The sequence below is a fragment of the Scatophagus argus genome, chromosome 7, assembly GCF_020382885.2.
Source record: "Scatophagus argus isolate fScaArg1 chromosome 7, fScaArg1.pri, whole genome shotgun sequence".
Classification (NCBI taxonomy): Eukaryota; Metazoa; Chordata; class Actinopteri; family Scatophagidae; genus Scatophagus; species Scatophagus argus.
Genome location: NC_058499.1, coordinates 20,615,919 through 20,639,671, shown reverse-complemented (window position 1 = coordinate 20,639,671; position 23,753 = coordinate 20,615,919). Strand labels below are relative to the sequence as shown.

At 40.2% G+C, this 23,753-nt stretch overlaps 2 protein-coding genes across 3 annotated transcripts; one reads left to right on the top strand and one right to left on the bottom strand.

Annotated features, from left to right (window-relative positions):
• On the top strand, positions 1–19,702 carry adat1 (adenosine deaminase tRNA specific 1). 2 transcript variants are annotated; one of them, XR_006843813.1, is made up of 10 exons: positions 1–297; positions 807–875; positions 1,196–1,250; positions 1,356–1,486; positions 1,959–2,586; positions 2,950–3,095; positions 4,395–4,494; positions 4,619–4,705; positions 6,859–7,041; positions 16,086–19,702. XR_006843813.1 is itself a non-coding variant. In XM_046393997.1 (9 exons), the coding sequence occupies exons 1-9, from the start codon at positions 156–158 to the stop codon at positions 6,989–6,991; spliced, it is 1,491 nt and encodes a 496-aa protein (XP_046249953.1). In that variant the 5' UTR covers positions 1–155; the 3' UTR covers positions 6,992–8,069. The 2 variants fall into 2 exon arrangements, 1 of the variants encoding a protein (XP_046249953.1); XM_046393997.1 differs by lacking the exon at positions 16,086–19,702 and having other exon boundaries at positions 6,859–8,069.
• On the bottom strand, positions 10,994–20,565 carry gabarapl2 (GABA(A) receptor-associated protein like 2). Its single transcript, XM_046393999.1, has 4 exons — positions 20,343–20,565; positions 19,099–19,154; positions 16,111–16,283; positions 10,994–12,216 (listed from the first exon to the last, which is right to left on the bottom strand). Exons 1-4 carry the CDS (start codon positions 20,374–20,376, stop codon positions 12,102–12,104), a joined length of 378 nt encoding a protein of 125 aa, XP_046249955.1. The 5' UTR covers positions 20,377–20,565; the 3' UTR covers positions 10,994–12,101.
• Between the last annotated feature and the right edge of the window lie 3,188 nt (positions 20,566–23,753).

The window sequence follows — 23,753 nt, the reverse complement described above, 5'->3', positions numbered from 1 at the left end:
CGGCCCGGAAGTAACTTCTATGTTTCCTCTAGATGCCTCAAAGCGGCTTGGGACGAACCTGAATACCATGTGAGACTGTGACACTTTTAACATATTCGCCATTAACTTCAACAATATTTCTACAACCTGCCAGCCTCCACATACACGCTCCTGACATGCTTAACGCGGATGAAATTGCCGGCTTGTGCTACGAGCGTTTCAACCAACTTCCCCGGAGAGGGAAGCCTGAGGCGGGCAGAGAGTGGACCCTGCTGGCTGCTGTGGTCAAAATCAGCCGGTGTGCTCACTCTGACACAGGTTGGACTACGGCATGAACTGTAGAAGAACATGTGTGTTTTCTTTATTGTTTTCAAACCTAGATTCATTTTACTAGGACTTTTCTCCTGCCAAATATGATACGCCCACAACACGCTAACGTTACCTTTTAGCCGACGTTAATGTACCGTACGTAGTGGCAAGAAAAGTAACGATAAGTCCCCTTTAGGATCTTTTTAGTAACGTTCAATGTACGTAAACGAACACCGTTGGTTCAGACTTCAAAGGAGAACAAATACGACCTTGTCCAGTGTACGCTGCAGAGGACAAAACATAAAATGTTAAGACTATAACAGACTAAAGAAATGTTCTGCCTATGTGTGGTTATTCACACTAACACCTAGACACTCCGAAACGAATTAAAACACAAAGACCACAAATTGGATATGAAAATGTGTGGAAAGCAAATTAGTTAGTGTACGGGCGGAGTATATGATGTCGTCTGTATAAATGTCGTCCTAATGAAATGTTTTTTTCCCCCTCTTTCGCAGTTGAAAAGGAGGTCGTTTCTCTGGGAACTGGGACCAAATGTATTGGACGAGCAGCTATGAGTCCCAGTGGTGTGTGGTCTTCATGTTCATACTGTACAAGAGTCAGTGTCACACAGAGATACAGACAGCTTGTTTTGGCAGCCCAGTCAAATATTTCCTTTGTGTCCCGTTTGAATGTGTCAGTCACATGTGAGAAGTGATTTAAACGTCATCAAAAATGGTGCATTCAAGTGTTGTAATGGAAAAGTATCTTTTTACTGAAGGGAAGCTAGTTTTTGCTGTCGCCTCTGAAGACATTAGGTTACAGCAAATCAGTGCTTTAAAATAATGTATGAAAACTACCTTTACATCAGTATATTTTGTTATTCTTGATCCTCTCTTCTGTTTAGGTGATGTACTTAATGACAGCCACGCAGAAGTCATTGCCAGAAGGGGGTGTATCAGGTGTGCATTCGTGCTCGGTTTCATGTGTTCCCAGTAGCTTGCTGGCAGTGGTGATACTTACAGTGTGATTATAGACTGTAGCATTTTGTGTGTGTGACGTTGTAGGTACCTGATCCAGGAGCTGCACAAGGCCGTGAGTGGAGGGGTCAGCTCTGTGTTTTGTCAAGCAAATGAGCCGGGCAAATGGAAGCTTCAGCCTGGAGTTTCTTTCCTCTTCTTTACCAGTCACACTCCCTGTGAGTCCAGTATGTTCCCAGTGTACCCAACGGGTGATCTGTTTCACAGTTTTTAATGTGGTCACTAGCAGCTTATGTGGGGTGATCTGCATTATTTAAATGACCACATATATGTTGTGGTCATATTCTGTTCTGTGGTCATATATTGTGCACATATTCTGTTGCAGTGTAGACATATTTATTAAAGGCATGTATTCTTTGTGAAGTAGTGCAAGATTTTTCCATGATTCATGAGTTGTTTGACATCTCTTATAATGCTTTGTTCTTCTTGAATATTTTTTCTTTACAGTTTCTGTTAATTCTGGTTCTTATAGAAAGACAGTTTGACTCCCCCATGTTCATCTAAATGCTGTTTCAAAGACTTCTGTTCTTGTCAGACAGTCTTAGTCAAAAATATCAGTTTCCGCCTTTACAAAGTTGAACTCGGTCCCCATGCCAGTGAATTGTCCTAGAACTTCTTGTGTCTTACCAGGTGGTGACGCCTCCATCATCCCCATGACTGACACCCAGTCCCAGCCCTGCCCTCCTGTCACATCTGTAAAGGGCGATGGTGGCATTGCTGGAGGAGGAGACAAGAAAAGAAAAGCTGAGGAACCAAGTGAAGGGAAAAATACTAAACTGCCTCGTCTGGAGGAACTGGAGACAGCAGAGAAAAAGCTGGAGGACAGAGAAGACCTCAAACAATCCCAGTCGTTCCTTTCAAATTCATCTAAAAGTGAAACTCCATCACAGAGTCAGTCTGCAAAAACTGATTCAGTACTGCTAGAGATGAAAAGTAGAGGCCTCTCTGGCAGTGCTGGACTACATCCACAGGTGCCAGACATTCACAGAACAGGGGCCAAGTGTGTCCCAGGTGGCCTAGCTGACCCTCTGCACCCTGGGGTGGGATACCACAACATAGGGGTGCTTCGTGTGAAACCAGGGCGAGGAGAGCGAACCCTGTCCCTCTCCTGCAGTGACAAACTGGCCCGATGGGCTGTGCTAGGCTTCCAGGGTGCACTGCTGTCCCATTACCTACAGGATGCGCTCTACTTCAGCACTGTGGTGGTGGGGAAGTGTCCATACAGCCAAGAAGTTATGCACAGAGCTTTAGTCACAAGGTGAGAAGTAATGCTGAAACATGAAGCCAGTTAATAAATATCATTGTAAATGAAACGTCTTTGAGTTTCCCTTTAACCAAGAGTTAAACTATGACATTAATAGGTGTTATAGTTTAACTCTTCATTTGATAATGTTTTCAGACAGCTGGAAGACAAGCCATTTTTAAATGAATAACATGAAAAAGCTTTTTAATCAGCACAGTTTAGGTAAAAGTTTTGAGCTCCATGAAAGAATATTCACTCAAGATGGCATTTTTAAAGCAGCAGTAACTGATTTTGTTAATACAGCATTGTTGGTGCTTTTCCTTCATTGTAAAGGAGTCAGTAGACTTTTCATGACTGTATTCCTCCTGTACTCCCCAGGTGTTCCCATGTATCGGACCTCCCGGCTGGTTTCTCTGTCTGTCCACTCGTGTTGCTCCAGTCCAGCCTGGAGTTCACCTTCAGCCATGGCCAGACTGAGCTCCATCACCAGGCTGGGCAGGGACGTATCGCCCCCTGTGGTGCAGGTGGGGTCGTCTCTCTCTCTCTCACACACACACACACACAAATGCATGCATGGGCAGGTGGGATTGACCAGGAGGAACATTAATTCCACATTCATGTCCCATGTGAGTTACATTAATTATCCATTTCTGACTTGTAATCAGCATTTATGTTGTTGGGATTCACATCATAATAATGTATTACTCTGAATGACACGTATATCTGAATCACTAAAGAATATGGAAGTGCCTGAATCATAAGTGAGTGTGTCACTCAGGGTACTTAAGGAAAGAGAGATTTGTTTGTCCTGCATCCGATGAAGGTGAAATCAGTTGGGTGACAAGTTGATTTTCATTTAAGGCTTGGCTTATTCCTGTGTTGTCAGACACAAAGTATAACCTAAGAACAACCCAGATTTGCACTGGCTGAGGTTACAATGCATATCTAGACCAAGCTAACATCTGTCAAGAAACAAATGCGGGTACGTGTACTTTTTGACAAGTAACTCAAAGAAGGCCATTATCTCAATGAAATGTACTGAAACTATGTATATGTGACATAAAGGCAGTTTATTATATTGCCTGGTAAAAATTGTGCTTGGGCAGTAGATGGCCCTGAACCATGGTTGGTGAGTCAGAAAGGTAATTTGAACCGTCTGGATCATATACTATATAGATGAAAGTATCCAGACACACGTCTTTATGGAACTGTTTTTCAGGGGTTGGGCTGGGCCCCTCATTTCCAGTGAAGGGAAATCTTAATGCTTCAGCATACCAAGACATTTTGGACAATGCTATGCTTCAAACGTTGTGGCAACAGTTTGTTGAAGGTCCTTTTCTATTCCAGCATGACTGTGTCCCAGTGCACAAAGCAAAGTCCATAAAGACATGGCTGGATGAGTTTGGTGTGGAAGAACTTGACTGGCCCACACAGAGTCCTGACCTCAACCCCATCCAACACCTTTGGGATGAACTGGAACAGAGATTGTGATTCAGGCCTTTTGGTCCAACATCAGTGTCTGACCTCACAAATGCTCTACTGCATGAATGGGCAAAAATTCCCACAGAAACATAATCTTGAGGAAAAAAAAGGAAAAAAACAAAGATACCAAATATTTCTCTAGTGACTTTTCTCCTGCTCCAGGGAAACCCTCTGGTCCTCTCCTATGTACTTACATAGTAGAGTAATGCAGACCTGGTATTGATGTTATACTAACTTCTAAAATATATAAATGTTGATATGAAAGTTAAAAGTCACAAAATCATCATGAGAAGACAGTATTTATACTGTGATTGAGCCTGTCCAGTCTGCATGTGTTACAGCCATCAGCTGGTGTAATGTGACTGAGCAGCCAGTAGATGTCACTGCTAACGGCTACAAACACGGAGTCACCAAGAAGGCCCTCGGCACAGCTAAAGCCAGGTAGAGCCGACACACTCTCATTATTACAATATAAATGAGTAATGCATGTTATCACATGTAGTACACACAGAAGTCACACCAAGACTAATTCAGACGCCATTTCTGCATGTTTGTGTGTTCTCAGGTCTCTTCTGTGTAAACTGGAGCTTTTTCATTCCTTCCTGTCTCTGGTATCAGCCACTGACCCTTCAGCACTTCCCAGCTCTCTCCGGTAATACACAATAGGTTCTTTGATAAGCCCTCTGTGGTTTTAAACAGCCCCAAATAAAAATCTGGACAGCCCAAAACACTAATGGAGATCTCCAAAAGATCTAGTCTGGCTTTCATCATTTTGTCCTTTTGGGTAACTCTCTTCTCATCTGCTGCTGAAGCATGTCGAATTGATGGCTAAGCAAACTACCAACAGCAATAAGCAAATGTTTATGTGTGACAGTGACCACAAGTAACAGCGTTATGAAGACAAGGTGCAACAGGCCTTAAAGTGCAGAGGTTTATGTTTTAAGAGTCTGATATTTTCCCTCAAGTGGAGCTCACACAATGGCCCATGTAGTTCTTTCCAAGAGGTATAGGGTGTCACATAGATTGCTGAGATTACACAAAGAATATTGTGTGTGCATAGGAATGTGTGCTGTGGCATTCACTGTGTGTGACTTTGAGACTTATAGGACATATAGGACTTTGAGACATATAGGCAAGAATCCCTGGAAAAAAATTGGAAACTGATTTTTGAGTCCGTGGTTATGTTCAGGGTTACCAACAGTTGATGTAAAGCTTTACATTTTACCATGAAGACTTAGTTTAAGGTTAGATTAAGGTTACGGTTAGGGTAAGTCTCCATGAAGTGAATGTAAGTTCAAGTAATGTCCCCAATAGTGAAGGAAACATAACTTTGTGTGTGTGTGTGTGTGTGTGTGTGTTGACAATCCTCTCCAAAGGGAGAACAGTGTTTCCACTGTTTATCTGCATTTTTAGCAGATAACCTGATCCCACTCCTGTCCGGCCGGACACTCACACTCATATACACTCCTGCATCCATCCCATCATACAATGACAGCATTATCAGCAACAACAGTGGTGTGTCGGATAAGGAGAGACAGCTGAATTTGCCTGGAAGTTTCCATTTGTTTGCATTTACAGCAATAAATCATTAAACAAAGCAGCTACTTGAGACCCAAACAGTCCACTTTTTATCTGCTTTATTTTCGATCCCACACGACTTCACTGCTTCACCAAACAATGTTTTTTTGTCTTGATTGTGAGACCATGAGTGGCAGAAATGACATACTCACAAAGCAGTGACTCAAGTTACCTGATCATGTGTTAGCACATGCTAATCCTGTAACAGGTGGCCTTTTTTACAGTGTGCATTTGGGAAGAAAAAAACAACAGGCATTGGTGGTTTTGGTGCATTTTTGAAGTGATTTTCGTTGTAATGTAAGAGGTTGTTATTCCCAGGTTAGACTCTTAGTGAACTCTAAACTCTTAGTCACAAATATACATGTGCTGTACATGTGCTGTTTAAAGGATAAGGCTAGCATTATCTTATATTCTTTGATATTTGTACTAGTCTGTATAAATCAGTGGTCCACTTGTTCCTACTGAAGACACAAACCTTCAGAAAGTCCAGGGTATATTTTTATTCTTTAAAAAAAGGCTCAGAAATTTCAGAAAACAGCTCACTGGGACCGTTCTTGTTAGTGTTAAGTCATTGTTAGTTTTGGGGGGTTTTTATAGGATTTACTGACAAAAAGAAAAGTACAAAATATCACAGAGATTGGTTCTATAGTGTTTACATTAGATGTCTTACAAAAATAAATGGCTAAAGGCTGAGCTATAAGCTGAGCCAGTGAAAAGATACTATTCAACAAGGGGATAAGTTCAGACTGCATAACAACTGACGTCCATTGTTGTGCATACATTTTCCTGTCTGACATAATGGTTGCTGCTATCCATTGCTGGAATTTGATCTCCACTTAAAGGATCTTCCAAAATAAATACTCGTGGGTACTAAGCAACGTCACTGGGGTGCTTAGCCTTGTCCAATCAAGAGGAAGTTCAGTTATACACATATCAAAAAAATGTGAAACATGCAGGGTGAGGAACACTCCCTGGACTTAAATTTAGTCTGTTAGAGGCGTAGACATAAAAAAGCACCAGAGTTTGCTTTATGTTCTAGCATGACCAAAGCATTGTTTGAGAGAGAAGGTATCCGATGTTGATCATTTTGAAGTGTATTAACCTTGTGTGTGATACATTAGGCCACTAATCACAGCGGGGAGATTTGTTTAAATGGTCGTGTGAACACAGAGTGTGAACAGTAATGGGGTTTCTCCCCTCATGCTCCTGTGATGTGTGTCTGTTCAGGAGACCGGAGCTGCAGACCTACTGGGACTACAAGCAGGCGTCTGAGTCGTACCAGCAGGCCTGGCAGCAGCTCCACAGCCAGGCCTTCCCTCTGTGGCCACGCAGCGACAGAAATCTCCTGCTCTTCCGCTGAGACAGCCCACTACCTGCAGCCAAACTGCCCTCCCCAAGATCCATGAAAAGGTGACTTTGTTAAAGCAAGAACGGTGATGTCTGCAGCTGTCGCTCTTCTGTGAGCCTGTGAAACTCACATTTCAAACATTGATGCTGGTATATACTGAACCACCTTCAACATGTCACACTTAATACGAGGACAAACTTGACTAATCAGAGTTCATTCATTTCCTAACGCCTGTTAGGTCAGCTGTTTGGGGATATTTGATTTTCCCTGGCTTAGCCCCGGGTGTCACTGCTAGCAACAGCATGACGCCCTGCCCGGTCATGCTGTTCAAAGACGTTGCTGACCTCTCTTCAGCATGACGATGATGGTTTTATTTTCACAATGTGTGTAACGTGTTCTGACTGCAGCTGCCTGGACTTCATGCTCTGAAATCACAGCACGCAGGAAAATAGGTTCTGCATTGAATTCCCAGTCCTTGTCTGAATGTTCTCCCTTTGCGAGTTCCCTGCCACAAGCATTCTGCTCAGGTGGTTTGAAGTCAAACCCACCACAGTAATGGTTGTACACATGTCTGTATTCAGTCTGAGGTAATCTGTAGACATGACCAGGCTGTTTCCAGAGCATGTGACACACTCATGAAGTGTGACACACTCACACGCACTCACGAAGACAAAAGAACAAGTTGAACCTGCAGATACCAAATGAGTGCAGGAACTGAGGATCCATTGTGTTATTGCTTTAGCTAAGCAGTTTCCACTAAGGGATAATAACCCATTTCAGCTCAGCTAATGCTGAACAACCTGTTGCAGGTTATAAGAAGGAAGCCTTACACTGTGTGTTTGACGTCAGTCTCATTCCTCTGCGTTACAGATGTTTAAAGAATTGAATGACATTGAACATTCACACATAGAATGACATTCACTGCATACTTGATGCTCACTAAAATAACCAAACAGCTATTAATTGTAATGTTTTTCACTCTGTTTAAGGAACTGACAACACACCCTTTTGCGTTTACAGACTTTGTGTGCATTAAGATTAACGCATTAAACTCTGTCACCATGTTTCTCTCAGTGGAAACAGTTGAGTTGAGTGATTGACTGATTTATTACTTAAAGTAATGATTTGTTTTCACAAGCTTTAGCTCTGTAGATAAGGCGGCTAACTGGATTAGTTTGGTGTTTGCTGAATATTTTGTAAAGGTTAGTGAATGTTTGCTTGCTTATTCACATGGAGTGCCAACTGTGGTTTGCTTCAAGTTCTATACAACTCACTCTGAGCTCAATGTTTGATGTTCATTCTCTCAACTAGTCACCAATCTATTATGAAACAATACACAAATACTGCATGGTTTTTGTTTGTTTACACAACAGTTACGAGGACTGTGGTGATAGGGGCAAAATCTGCAAATGCAAGACTAACAAACACGCAACAACTGGCTCTAAAGACTCTACGAGGACACCAGTGAGATGAACCACAGAATGCAGTAACATGATATGTTGACTGCTTTCAGAAATCACACGACCTATCACTGTCTCCACGTGGGAGTGTGTGGCTTGTTCCAAAAAGCCAACCTAACATGCTATTTAGCGGGGCTAACAGTATGTAAATTATTATTATTTTTTTTTTATGTCTGAAATCTTAGCATGAAACCAGTTGCCAAAAGCACTGGACATTACACATTACAGTAACAGATGAGAGTTGACAGCAACTGAAGCACTTAAGTAATTCATTAAGTATGTGGTTTCACTTTGCGAGATGTAATATATTTTTTTTAAAATTAGTCCCTTGCCGGCATGGGTTGCCATAATTATGCATCTCGGAACGGGAAAGGAACTGACGTGATATTCTCTGAGCAGTAGGTCTAAGTTCACACAACTAGGAATGTTGAGCGATATCACACATACTGAGCATGCAGTGAGCTGCGTGTCATTTTCGGACACAGCATGTGTGTGCTGATCAGACGCTGGGGCGTATTTATTAAGTATCACAGTATGACATTTAAAATCCTACATTGTGTGCGTCCATGTCATCTTCCTAGCAGTCTTCTCCTTCACTGTCTTTGTGAACATAATGGATCAGTGGATCAGTGTGAAATGGCTCGCATGTGTGTCAAGGCCTGTAAACACTGCTATATGGCACTCTAGTGCTGCACAAGTTACCTTTAAATTTAGTGTAAATGTGCTAACATACATTATATACAAAAGTATTGGGACAGCTCACCAATTCACCAACAGGAACTTTAATGACATTGCATTCTAAATATACAGACAGCTTTGCAGCTATAACAGCTTTCACTCTTCTGGGAAGACTTTCCACAAGTGTTTCTGTGGGAATTTTTGCCCATTCATGCAGTAGAGCATTTGTGAGGTCAGACACTGATGTTGGACCAAAAGGCCTGAATCACAATCTCTGTTCCAGTTCATCCCAAAGGTGTTGGATGGGGTTGAGGTCAGGACTCTGTGTGGGCCAGTCAAGTTCTTCCACACCAAACTCATCCAGCCATCTCTTTATGGACTTTGCTTTGTGCACTGGGGCACAGTCATGCTGGAATAGAAAAGGGCCTTCCCCAAACTGTTGCCACAACGTTTGAAGCATAGCATTGTCCAAAATGTCTTGGTATGCTGAAGCATTAAGATTTCCCTATTCTGTTACTTTTCAACGAGACAAAAACACGTCACAATTCATTTTACATTCATTTTTATTGGTCAGGTCTTCCAGCTACCTTACCCATTCTTTTCAAATATCTAAAATTCCTTTATATCTTCCAGATATTTTGAACAATCATACAACACTAATGAAACAAAACAATACTGACTACCATAGCACTTAATCAATATATTGCACATAAACATACCATGCCTTGAAGTCTCAGTTAGCCTTGTGGTTCACAAAAATTAATAGTTTAATGGGTCAAGTAAAGGGTGCAAAGACACCTGTCTGATTCAGCACCAACAACTACAGCTGCAGCCAATGCATCAGCTTGTCAAGGGTCATCTGAGTGAAGAGTAGAAAGATTATAAGTGGTTGTGACTTTATAACTCTGACACCTTTGCAGCCAAAGATGTGAGCAACTCTTTACTTGAAGTACTGGAAATGTGAATTACAGTGATGTGTGTGTGTGTATATATATACACACACACACCCACACCCACAACTTGCCATTTTTGTATGCAATGTGAAAGTACAGAGCCCCAGAGAGACCAGGTTAATAAATGAAACCCACACACAATGATTAACAGTATGAGAACACTCTGTACAATAAAAATAGATTTTATTAACCAACATTTCCACGGAGAGTCTTGTGCATATTAATTATTAAATCTTGATTTAGGGACATGTTCAAATACTGTGTATCTCTCCCTATTTCATTCAAGGAAAATACTGAATTACTGCTTCCTCTACTTTTGAGTTCTTACATTTGCCAGAATGTAAGAATGTTGTTGAATGTTCAACAAAAAAGGAAAAAAAGGACAAGCTTCTGGCTAATTAGGGTTTGACCTAAGCCTTTTACACACTCCTATTTACACATCTAGCAGGCATGGAGTAACATTAAAATTCATTTAAATCCTCGTTGATGCCTGATGACATTAAGTCCAATATTCACTCTCCTTTCAGCTTTGTTTTGGTCTCCACCAGCTACTAAAAAAAAAATGCCACCCCGGCTGCTAAATACTAGCTAACTTTGTCCAACTCTCCAATCGTTTGTTGCTGAGCAGGTAGCAGACATGTTTACAGTAGGTCTGTCAGAGCTGGTTTTTTCACTAAAAACAGCTGCCTGCCACATCTGGAAACTAGCTTGATAAGAGCCGCGATTGCAGACCAGCAAACCAAAACAATGAGCTTTAACAGACTTAGAGCTGAAGGAGACTGCAGAGTAAGAATTCTCTGTGGGTTCATGTCTTCCAGTGACCTTTTTCACATTGCGCATAGTCACATGGTCCATTGCTGATACAAAAACTTTCGTAAGTGCTGCTTTTGTTTTTAGGTTGATTTTTTTCCTTTAAGCATGTAACACCCTCATGATTCACAAAAGACATGGTTGCACACACGCATGGCATTCTGGGAACTGTAGGAAGCCTTTACTGAAGCGTTACAGACTGATGATATAAGAAGAGCAGCTGAGTGAGTTTTAATTTTCAGATTGCTGCTCTGTGATGTCAGTGTAATAATATCACAATACACAACACAATCAACTTCAAGTAAAGTGTTGGATTTCTTTAGCCGTTCACTGAGGTGCATGACGTGCTGTTGGCATCATGAGATATCCTGGATGGTGCTGACATCTCTTCAGCAAGCATAATGTGCAAATACATAACATCCAGACTGGGAAGCACTCAGTATCACCCCAGGGACCGGTGCTGGCCCTGACCCTGAGCACCCTCATTCAATGTCTCCATAACATGAGCTGCTTCTTTCATGTGTTTACAATCGTTCTCCGAGCCTATCATAGTGCTGAGTGTCCCTGTACACACTAACATTTTCACACATGATATGACAAGCCATACAAACACATCTGTAACATGGTTAGTGATGCTAGTCATGTGATTATAGGGTTTCTTTCTCACTTCAGCAAAACAGAAATGTCTGAACAAAAATCTAGACTGAAAGAATACGTATCATGATTGGGCTTTTGGGTTGGGTTTTTTTCCCCCCTAAATGTAATACAAATGTTGAAATTATTGATATCTGACATGTCTACAATGTGTGGTGGTTGTTATTCTAATTGTACGGCAGTGTTAAAGATATTTCTCTCCACAACTGACCTTTAAATCATAAAAAGTCTAATCATTAAAGTCAACAGTGACACTAATAATCTGAGCATGTCGAAAAACAAAAAGAACAAGATTGTTAATCGTAGTATTTTGGTTAATAATTAATTTTCATTTTTACCCAAAATGTGTGTGTTTTAGTATCAAAAGTTGACCATAAATGACTGTGCCAAGTGTGTAGGTGCCTTACTCATGTAATGCACGAAAAGATCAATGTCTGAAACATTGTACTCTATTATATGTTGGGCACTACTGTGTGTGTGTGTGTGTGTGTGTGTGTGTGTGTGTGTGTGTGTGTGTGAGAGAGAGAGAGAGAGGGAGAGGAAGAGAAACTGATATTCAGTGAAGCTTTAACCCTTTGTTGTAGAAGAGGCCCTGTAACCAAAGGTGTTTTCTCCGCTGTAGGCCACGTACAGAAAGCCGTCCTCGTCCTTCTCCTTGTCGTACAGCTGGCCCATAGTCAGACTGCAACACACAGCATAGCAGAAACCAGACTCAGATTAGATCACACACAGAGTCAAGTAGAATCCAATTCATTTATGTCTCCAGTCTGAGTTTCTGAAGATGGAAGCCTCCACTAGCATTTGGATTTAAACCAACCAAACCCAACCATTCAGCCAACGTGTCAGATATCATCAGATGATTTTAGCTTATCTCACATATACACTTGGACTCTATTTGTTGTTGCTGTTGCTTGTTGGCTTGTTGTTGGCTGACAGCATAAATGTCAGTTGGTAAGAGAAACTCAACTGGCTTTGGAGTGCATCTTTCTTAATTTTTGTGCTTTCAGTCAGAGGTGGATAGCACTCAACAGATCAGTTGTGACGTTTACAGAGGGCACAGCACTTTGGGAATTACACTTTCATCTGTCTTTCCACAGTTAGATAAATATTAGACAATATATTTTACCTGTGTGGGATCTGTCTTATATTTATTATGAATCTGAGATCAATTAGTAGGATAAGGAAGCTGTGGGTGTCATATTGTCTTTCAGTTCCTGTTTGTCCAGAATCCTCTGCTGACTCATCATTGAGAAGTATCTGCTGTGATAATCTGTAGCCCAGAGGCATCATGTATAAAATACTCTTAGATTACTTAGTCTTAGTTTTAGGATCATTTCTGGGTGTGCTTATGTTCAATTCATCAGTGATGCTCAGCCTAAAAAACCTTGCTTAAGCAAGTTCTATTCTTTGAAACTTATGCAACTGTGATCTATAACTCTTACATCAGGTTAAATTGATTTAAGTTGATTTAAGCACCTGCATTGTGATTTTCCCTTGTATAATGCCAGTACAAATGAAGGTTTAATCAGGAGTAGCCATGAATCAAAAGATAAAATCAAACTTTTTGGAAGATGACATCATGTTGATGGTGGAGGAGCTTGAAGCCAGACAACACATATGAGTAGATGTAATTTGACAAACAAAGCTAAACATGCAGCCTGGGAGTGTGTGACCGCTGTAGTGAACAACCAGCAGGAAAATCACTTTATTTCACATCTAGGCTTTGTTTAGAGATGAGGTCATATTCACCGTTGGTTTCCCGCCTAGGACCTACGTAAGATCAAAACTAATCGGAAGTTCTGTTTTATAAATGAGGCTCCAGGTGCATCCTACTGCAACACAAAGGTCGAATCACATTTCTCTAATAGCATTCCTCTCAGGAGAAAGTCAGGTTTTTAAGTCTCTTCATTTAGGTAACATGAACTACGGTAAAATGCCAAAAATATGTATATACCCATGGTCAGTGCTGCTGGAGACGACGTTTACTGATTGACACTCAGGTATCATTGTTTAACTGATAGGGTTACTGTGGGATTCAGTAATTATAATGCTACTTTTACAAACAAAGAACTTAAAGCTGTGACCCTTCAGATATTTGGTGACACATGGTTATTGTAGCAAGTGAGGTGAATGAGATGGATTACATGTATACATTATTTCCTGTGAATACACGGACCCCGCCATTACATAGATTAAATACATTGAGAGGCTATTACAGCAAAAATGGAGATCATAAAAAGAACCAAAATGGGGTTTGATATCACGACAATTAAAGACAATTATAACTTTAAGGCCCTCGACATTGGTTCCTTTTAAACCTCTTTCACTATGCAATTCTGTCTGCTTTCAGGCGCAAAAAATCTCCCAGGAAAATGAAGTGTGACTGGTAATCCAGTCTGTTTCAACTTTAACTAATATTTTTGAAGATGATAATAGAGATTTTATTCTTTTTTATTTACACTGAAAATGGTAGATGAAGATTTTGAGTATGTGCTCTTCCTACATTTTTTTGACTACAGCAGCAGAAACGGCAGAAAACACGTACACAAAATAAACATCAACCGACGTGATGTAGAATAAACACACAGTACATCTATAGTTTATGCTCGTATTGTTTTTTGTAAGGGTAATTGATCTGAGCAACTCTAAATGATGAAAATACTAAATGTATTCTGTTTGCATTAATAAATTAATTACAAAAATTGCATTGTAATTTGTATTCAGTAACCGGCTACATTTCAAAGTAATCCGACCCAACCGTGTAAATACCCACTGGGAAGCAGGTCAGATTCCACAGATATACTGGATGTATTTGCACCACATCAGCATCTCAATAGCTATATGTGAGTGTAAGATGAAGAACTGGTGAAAATAAGTGTAAATTGAGAGCATGGGTGGAACTTCACCCTCATAGAAAACTTACTCACACACTATGAGGTCATTCTTTCCTCCCAACGCAGGTGGGCACATAAACATAGTACGACAATGGCCAAGTCTTTAGCTTTCACTGCATATCCCTTTAAAAAGGTCAAGGCCTCAGGGACCGGGTGTGCCTATAGACACCGAGTGCCTTCGAGAACAGCATTAATTTACCATTCTCCCCAGCTCATATCTACTTTATTTATTAACATGCAGTATTGTACTATTTCTTACATTCCTGTTTAAAAACATTCCTGTTGAAAGCAAAACAGACACTTACCAGTCATTCTTTAGGTAAAAAGTACCTTCCATGTGTGGCATATCTCATAACATCAACTGAAAATACACTTAAAATACACAAGAATATCAAAAAAGGTGTATATTACTCAATCCAGGATGAGGAGGTTTGGTTATCTAATAGTTCCAGTTTGAAATAAATGGTCTTGTTTGGAACTCATTTGGAAGCTCATTTGAATCTGTATACAAACTCAGGACGTTAGAGGCAAACAGCTTTACAAGCTCCCTTTCCGGTGACATTCAGCAGGTGCAGGTGGGAAACGCTCTCTACCTCAGCACTGTGTGCAGCAGCAGCAGCTAAAACACACGGGTCAGAAACCCAAAAAATATACCAATATATCTCACTCCTTTTTAGCACACAATCTTGATACAAAAGGTATTTCCCAACACAGCCGGGAAAGGCAACATGTTTTGTGAGTTCACACTGACTTGGAGTCAGATACGCCTTTTTTTTTTGTTTTGACCAAGAGCTCAGCTCTTTTGTCAGCGCTCTCTTTACAAACGATGTAAAGATGATACTGTTTCTTGGCATTTCTGTGCTTTGTGCTGTAGTGCCTTTCAGCCAATATACACACAAAGTTTATTGCTCCCACCTACTAAAACTAATGCAGTCAAAAACAACAATGCTGCAATAAAACCTCCCTTCATGAAGGTTTGGATGTTAAGTTTGGATTGAAACCATTTTAGAGTGCAGCTGATCTCCACGGGTTGAATAAAATAGTAGAAACAACACAAAACTGAAGATTAGAACCTTCATGAAAGTAGGATTTACTCTTGCAACCCAGTCAAATTTTTCTCAAAGATGGAAAAGATCACTGTGTTGTATCACGCTTTTGGTTTTAATTAGTTATTTGACGAGAGTGAAATGTCATGATTGACAGCTGAGGGCTCCCCGCAATTGGTTCAGGTGGGTGTGTGGGTGGGAACTTGATCCTGCAGCAGAAGCGCAATCTATCTACAGTTTGATCAAATTATTTGACAAGAGGATTTTCACCGCTCAGCGTTGAATGTGTAACAGAAATCTACCCTAACCATCATAAAGAGTCGTTAATAAACAAGGATCATTAAATAGCAAATGTCTTGAGTACTTGTTTAAATGAATGATTTTAAAAATCTCTCCACAAAACTGTTAAAACCCTTTTCCCTGCTTCATGAATTATCAATTTCAACAATGATTCTGAGTGCTGAACAGAATTACCACAAACAAATAGCATCATCAGCAAAGAGCTACACAGTCTGTAGTGACCTGTACACTGCATTTAAATTTACTTTGGATCTTCATGTCACAAATAAGCCTAAACTTTAACTGTTTCAATTCATCTTCTGCCGTGACAGCTTCAGAGTACAGTGTTGCTCTTACCTTGACTGGGGGACAGTTTTGTCAACGAAGAGGAAGATGGCTTTCTCTGAAGGCAGCTGGATGCGTTTCCTGATGATCCACATGAACTGGGCCACTGTGATGTCAGAGGGCACCAGGTACTTCCTCTTATCAATGTCCACTATCTGAGAGCCAGAAACCTTCTCCACAATCACCTGGAGCACATCCATCAATAGAAATTGGGCTTTTTACACTGTATGATGTGGCACAGGTTGAAAATCTCAGTAAACATCTCAGTTTTGAAAATATCAGTTTGTCTGACTCTTCTTAGCCTGATGGAGTCCAGCCAAACCTTGTGAGTTTTACAGCTGCATCTGGAGTGAGTCTAATACTGGTTGCAGTAGCTGTATAAAATTGCAGTATAATATGTCACCAGTGAGTGTTATTGCTGAGCCCTGACAAGTAAGTCTTCCATGTCCTATAAGGGCCACTGCAGGAACCTTGTTTAAGTGCAGTCTTCATGAAATGTCAGTAATGAAAAGAGCAGAAATACATTTTTTGGCTATGTAATGGCAATTGTCCATTTCAACAACTGAACATCAGACACACATCTGACATATTATAGACTTGGTAAAGTAGCTAAAGTATTAGCAAAGAGTTGCCTGCGTACAGATACAGCAAAGGAACGTTATTCATTTAGAGTCGGCTTTCTGTCAAACATAAGTACATTCACTATCCTTTTAGGTCTGTTTTTTAAATTTAGAATTCAGCCCTGAGGGAAATTAGCTGCTAAATGTTTCATTATATTTGCTAGTTAGACTATACAAATTTTGTCTGTCGTTTGGGGGCCAGATGGTCTATGATGGAGGTCTGTGCCCGTAAATATGATACCCACCAACATGATCGGAATGCCGCTCAACTGATGCTAATGGTTGCAGTTTGGTTATTTTTAGGAATAGATTACTTTGGTTAGGTTTAGGCATCAAAACTAATTTGTTAAGATTAGGATTTGATTTCAGGTAAAACACCTATTTTAATTTGGATTGTTTGATTAATGAATCAAAGTTAATATGTTACGTTTTATGTATGCACCAATCACCAAGACAAATTCCTAGTAATGTGAAACCTCTTCACTTACAATGGCAATAAAGTCATTCTGATTCTGATTCTGATGGTGTGGCCCTGAAACACAGCCACATGCTTGGCTCCTATAAAAAACTGTAACGTTTTGGGTGGTAAATTCAAAACATCGAGGTGAAAGAAGCTAACCTGTTTAATGAAGTGAGCGAAAGAGCAGGGTGATAATACTCTTGGGTGCATCATTAAGAGCAACTCCTTTGAGAGCAATGTGATTCATTGTCATTTGATCCACTGGGCTGTTCTATCTTGCTTTTGTTTTCAAGTGTTGAAGGTCTTATGTACGATCTGACAGTGCAGTGGAGCATGCAAGATTGAGTTTACCAGGCATTATTATAAACACAAAAGGCTCTGGGTTTGTATTCCTTCGGGGCAGGAAGTTTAACACCTTATGTTGTCCATAATATCACTCTATATGCAACTCTCACCTGAGGTGTTTGTCCTCAATGGTGCTATGTTCCCTTCCTCCCAGCGGTGGTGTGTTTGTCAGTGCGAGAAGTCTACATGAAGTGTAACATCAGTCACTTATCAGTAGGAGAATGGGACTGTGAATTTTGAGGGTCATTACTTTGGGTATTATACTGCTGACATTTGATGTGTTAGTTCTGATTTTTATCTACAATATCATTCATCGTTATCTTTATGCCCCCATATGAAAGTTTGTTGATGTTTCCCCTCATAACTGAATTTTGGACCAAATTTAAAGCACAATTCAGGAAATATTTTGATATAAAACCTGAAAACACAAAATGAGCATATATGACACTTTCATTAGTGGTTAGAACATCAACATTTTTTTCCTTATTTGAAACTAGCTGTAGTAACTGATGGGTATTAATGTTAGCATACAAACCAATTCGAGCTAGTAAGGACCTTTGGTTGAGGCCTACTGTGTCTTGTGCTTATAGTGAAATGCCAAACCTTTAAGTAAAATATGAAACGTCATGTTGAAGCATTTAGTAATAGCAGAATTAGCTGACTGATTAACTTTCAGATTTTGAGTCCAATAGAACCTCTGTTGATACGTCAATTATATATTTATATTTGTTTCTGTATGGTATGCCGCCAATACTGGACACAATAACGCTTTATTCAGCAATCAACTCCATTCCCTCAACTGCAACTTTTGTATCTTTACCCTGTTCCCTGACATTATTTGTGACTATTTTTGTTTCATGACATTGAGCAGTTACTATTTATATTGATGTATGTCGTACTTAGTAGCTTTTATTTTTCTTTTTTTTTCACTTTGTGTACTGTAGATAGTATTCTAGATTCTAAAAGCTATGCCTGGTTACTACATCTATTCTCACCATTGTGGAATAAATATTCAACCTAATATTGAAGCTACTGGATGGGAAATTGAAAAAGAACATTGAAAAAATTAGAAACATGGCTTTAAGTGATTAATAAATGTATGTGACTAATTCAGTTTATCAGCAAAATCATAGGGATGGGGGGAGAGCTAAATGGAGTCAAACCTGTGAGACGCCATGTAAATACAGTAATTGGTCTTTTTGCTGCATCAATGGCTTTCTTGAATTTCCCTCGGGATCAATAAAGTATCTATCTATCTATCTTCAGGTAATTAACAAAGCAGACAGCGGGAACTTTGGAAATCATTAAGGTTCTCAGACTTAGTTATGGATACTCCATTTTTGACATTTGATATTTTTCACTGGGTCACAATCAGTGCACTCTGGGCTCTATCCAAATCCTAATCTGTCCACCAAGATTATCACTCACTCATCACTCATTCTCTTCTTTCCTACTGAATACTGCCATTCGCTCATCCAGTCACTCACTCCTTAACAACTGACATTCTGTCACTCACTCTATCTGTACACTTAAGCTCCATCCCACTGCCAACGACACCACCGCCCACTCACTCACCGGTACTCTGTCAGGATATTTGTTGCGTATTTTGGCTGATTCCACACATCGGTGCTCTGAGGGAGAGACGGGACACAAACAGGAAGTCAAAGAAAGATTCTCATTTGTGCCAAATGCATCCAAGCCTGGTCCATAGTGTCAGTGATTACTGTTAAGAATTGAATCACAACAACTGTTTTATTAAACGATACTGAACATTTTAGTACTGATCATTATCAAAGAGGACGTGAAAGTGCTTCTATTTCCAGAGTGCCTTAAGAGCAAAGACAGATGCAGCAGGCAGACAGTTAACAAAGGCCAGAGAGAGGAGGCTGTAGTGATGGGTGATAAGGTGTGGTGGATCCATTTAGCCTAGCACGCTGCCTGCTTCCTTTTGCTCAGATAAGAGGCCTATTTTAGAAACATCTCTACAAACCCAACAGGAGTGTTTCCTTAACAAGGAGACTTGAGGGTATCTGAGGAGAATAGGAGCATAGAAGCTGAAAGTAGCAGAGGAACCGACAGATGTGTTGCTTGTGGAGTTACAAAACCATCTATCCCCCACCTATCTGAATATGGAGACCACTTTACACCAAACTCTATTCAACATTCTTGCAAATAGACATTCCCCAAAATGTTCATGTTAGTGGAACAAGTTTCGGAACAAGGACAAAGTAGACGTTTTTCACCATGTAATATACACTAGCTGCTCATTTTGGTCAAATGTCCTGCTTTATATTATTCATTTTCCTTGAAACTCTGGCAGTCTTGTACAAAATATACCCTGGAGAGTGGAAGCCTACAGCAGTGTGAAGCAATGTTAAAAGTTAAAGTAGGCTACTAGAAGGATAAAGTGCATCTCGGTGGAGTATTTTTTGCCACTCTCTGCTACACTTGACCAATATTCTACCAGGGGGTTTCTGGCAGGAACCAAATACCATTAAATGCAAGACGACATTAAAATTTGCTAATGAAAGACACGTTTCAAGGGGAAATCTGCCGACTCTTATGATGGTGATCCATGTTAAATATGTGGCCGATTTCGGCAGTCGTCATTGGACATGTTTACATGTGTAGCACGTCATGCAGCACTATTGATTTACATTTTACTTCAGGAATCTGCAGGCTTCTGCGACGAGCATGCATATGTGCATTCGAGTGGAATGAAACGGCAAAAAAAACGAGGCGGAGAAGGCAAAACAGAAAGGAGGGTGCATGACATGACAAGAAGATCTCTTGTTTCATAACAACCCAAACCCCTTTACCGAGGGAATGGTCCTCCTTAAACATCCATTTCATCTTTGCTGGATCCCCGCACTGAGGCGTGATGGTAGAGTCGAAGGGGGAATAATGTCGGCGAAATGTCCCAAAATCCAGACAAAAGCGACCAAAACAAAACGTCAACAATAGTCTCTGTACCCGAAGCCTTCAACTGTCCGTCTCGCTGTGTGGTGACGTCACTGTCTGACAGCGGGGTTGTGTATGATGCTACCTTCAAGTCCTCCAGGAAAGAAGTCCATCCATTAATTAAACCGTTACAAACTATGAGTACATGTAGGATATTACCTGGACACTTGAAACAAACCTACCTGTAAAACAATGTAGTATACTCCACAATTATATAATGTAATAACATATCTTAATATATTATGATACGTATTATTGTATATAGTATTATATATAACCAGCTGAAACTATGGCTGAGCACTGAAGCTGAAATGCAGGAAAATGTGGCATTTTTAAACATCTTGTCCCTTTACTTTAATAGGAACTTTTTTGTGTAAAATGTTGACTATGTCTCAAATCATGAAAGATATCAAACACAATCTAAAACATAGCAATAAAGCCCTAAATTAGCTGAACATTTTGATATTTAATGATTTTAATATGTTGGATAATGTGGAAGGAGTTCAAAGACAACGCAGCAGATAAGGAAAGTAGAAGAACATATGGTTGTGAATGTTGACTCAGCATTCACCGGCTAAATAGCATAATAATGTAGTACAATACAATAATATTACAGTATAATAATAATAATAGTGGCTTGTATGGAAAGTTCTTTCATTACTAACTACTAATATTTCCAACCACAAATCAAAAGCTGTACCATGTTTAGGACCTAAAAGTAATTTGATTCAATTGAATGAGTTGAAAATGGGTTATTTTCTTATCTTTAAAATTTAAAATAGACTTACGTAGAGGATGTCCAACAAGCATGAGAGAAGTGTATATACCCTGTCATATATACACATACCAGGCACAGGCGTGGCAAGAATTCTAGTTACTTCTTTTTTTCCACATATGTATTGCCTCATATTTACACCACTTTACACAAAGTCACCTGCTGATCCTAGTCAGGCAGCTATGGATCTCACCTCATCGTCAGTGTGGTTACTAGCTGGCAGCAATGAACAATTGTCTCAATTGTCAAAATGTGTGTGTAGCTTTTGCTGTGTGTTTTGTAGCACTGCTTGCTAAGCGTCATAAAAATGTAAACATTTGAACGGGGTGTCATGATCACAAAAGAAACCTTCACTTTCTTTGTTTTTTTTTTAATTATTTTATTTATATTTCTGTTAGATCTTTAGGATTAAACAATGTCCACTTTGGTCCAGCCAATAGCCAGACCAAGAGCTCCGTATTCAGGCCAGCATTGCCACAACTCCCGAAGAGCAGCACAGGACCACATTTCCCTCCCAGCTCACTGCCAGTCAATCCACAAAACCACTTTGTACACAGCCACACAGTGGAAGTGACTGAACAGCTGCAGCGTGTCATTGTTATAGATAATTAGAGTATGTACTCATGTACAGGACCCAAAGGTAACTACACTATATAGACACAAGGGGCAGTCGTGGATCAGCGGTTAGGGTGTCGGACCCGTAACCGGTGGATCGCTGGTTCGATTCCCCGTCCCGGTGTCCATGACTGAGGTACCCTTGAGCAAGGTACCTAACCCCCACTGCTCCCCGGGCGCTGCACGCGGTCGCCCACTGCCCCGGGTTTGCTGTGTGTGTGTGCACGTCACTTGGGTGGGTTAAATGCAGAGAACAAATTTCGTTGGAGTGAGTTCCCTCCAATGACAAGATATGTCACTTTAACTTTAACTTTAACAAGTATTAAGACACACCTCTCTATTACTGGATTCAGTGTTTGGTATGACACTGTTTTTCAGGGTTTGGGCTCAGCCCCTCACTTCCAGTGAAGGGAAATCTTAATGCTTCAGCATACCAAGACATTTTGGACAATGCTATGCTTCCAACTTTGTGGCAACAGTTTGTTGAAGGTCCTTTTCTATTCCAGCATGACTGTGCCCCAGTGCACAAAGCAAAGTCCATAAAGACATGGTTGGATGAGTTTGGTGTGGAAGAAATTGACTGGCCCACACAGAGTCCTGACCTCAACCCCATCCAACACCTTTGGGATGAACTGGAACTGAGACTGTCAGCCAGACCTTTTTGTCTTACATCAGCGCATGACCTCACCATTTGTGAAGTCAGGCAACCCCCATGAAAAAAACTGCAACTAGCCTGTTTCTTAATTTTAATCAGTCCTAAACAGTCTATGTTGCTGTGGTGGGACAAGCCTGGTCCGATGCAACACAGATGTCAGGGGAATAGTGGAACTTTGTACCCATGGCCCAACACGGGAAGGGCGCTTCAAAAGTCTGTTTTTATCTGCAATTTTGAAAATTTATTAATAATAGTACTATAAGTAAACAGTTAGCTATTGTTGACTATTTATTTTAGCTAAAGCAATATTTAAATCTCTCAGGGGGGTTCCCTGCTCCGAAAGGTGGACTGCTCCACAGTCAAATGGACAAAAATAGTTTGTCCCGAGAGTCAAGTGTCGTAACTGTTCCGATGTTGAGGAGAACTTGCTTTGTGCAAACTTTGAAGCAATCATTTTGTTTTTTAAAAAAAGTGGAATTAATCAACCAAAAAAAAGTTTTGGTAGCGTGGTAGATTGACATCTTTTTATAATGAACACTTGAAATGATGAAGGCACCCGCAAAAGCAGCACAAAATATAAATCAGATATTCTGTGTCATATTTACCTCTTTACATAAGATGTCACAAACTCTAGTTTTTTCATTTGACAAAATGAACCAAAACACTGAAAAAAAAACCATTAGTAGAATGTGTGGCAGAAATGGAATATAATATTCAGAATTATGTTTTCATTAGTGTGATTTTCCCTGGAAAAGGTATTTTTTCCTGAGTAGGGATATAACGTAGTTTTGCTGTTATTTATATAACATAGAGTTTGTATAGTATAATATAGTAATTGTATGTTTGTAAAATGGGGGAAGGAGGCCAATTAGGCTGCATAAGTAGGGGCCCAGCCTTTTATACTACAACATTGCTTTCACTTTTTGAAAAGAACTACAAACTGTTGTACAAATCATAATAAATGATTGTGCAATGATTACTCATATAATCGATTCAGCTAATTTAGGAGCTTACAGTTAGTTTCTCTGGAAGTTGTCAAGTAGCCTTGCTATGCTCAGTTTGTTTGTGTCTAGTTTGATTTAATAACGAATCGCTCCAAATATGTAACACCGTAAAAGTAATTCATTTATAGATGAAATTTAAATGTGACTACAGGGCCAGCAAAGGGGACAAACATGCGTGAACAAACCGAAGTCTGAATAACAGGAGGTTTTGCTGTGTCTG

What these genes read in the sequence shown, in the direction of transcription:
- adat1 (XM_046393997.1), top strand. Translation starts at nt 156, where the DNA reads ATGCTTAACGCGGATGAAATTGCCGGCTTGTGCTACGAGCGTTTCAAC. An exon ending in AGCAGCTATGAGTCCCAGTG is followed by an intron (nt 876 to 1,195) that starts GTGTGTGGTCTT and finishes TCTTCTGTTTAG; the next exon opens with GTGATGTACTTAATGACAGC. An exon ending in CACAGAGCTTTAGTCACAAG is followed by an intron (nt 2,587 to 2,949) that starts GTGAGAAGTAAT and finishes TGTACTCCCCAG; the next exon opens with GTGTTCCCATGTATCGGACC.
- gabarapl2 (XM_046393999.1), bottom strand. Translation starts at nt 20,376, where the DNA reads ATGAAATGGATGTTTAAGGAGGACCATTCCCTCG. An exon ending in TAAGGAGGACCATTCCCTCG is followed by an intron (nt 19,155 to 20,342) that starts GTAAAGGGGTTT and finishes TCTCTCCCTCAG; the next exon opens with AGCACCGATGTGTGGAATCA. An exon ending in AAAACTGTCCCCCAGTCAAG is followed by an intron (nt 12,217 to 16,110) that starts GTAAGAGCAACA and finishes TGTGTGTTGCAG; the next exon opens with TCTGACTATGGGCCAGCTGT.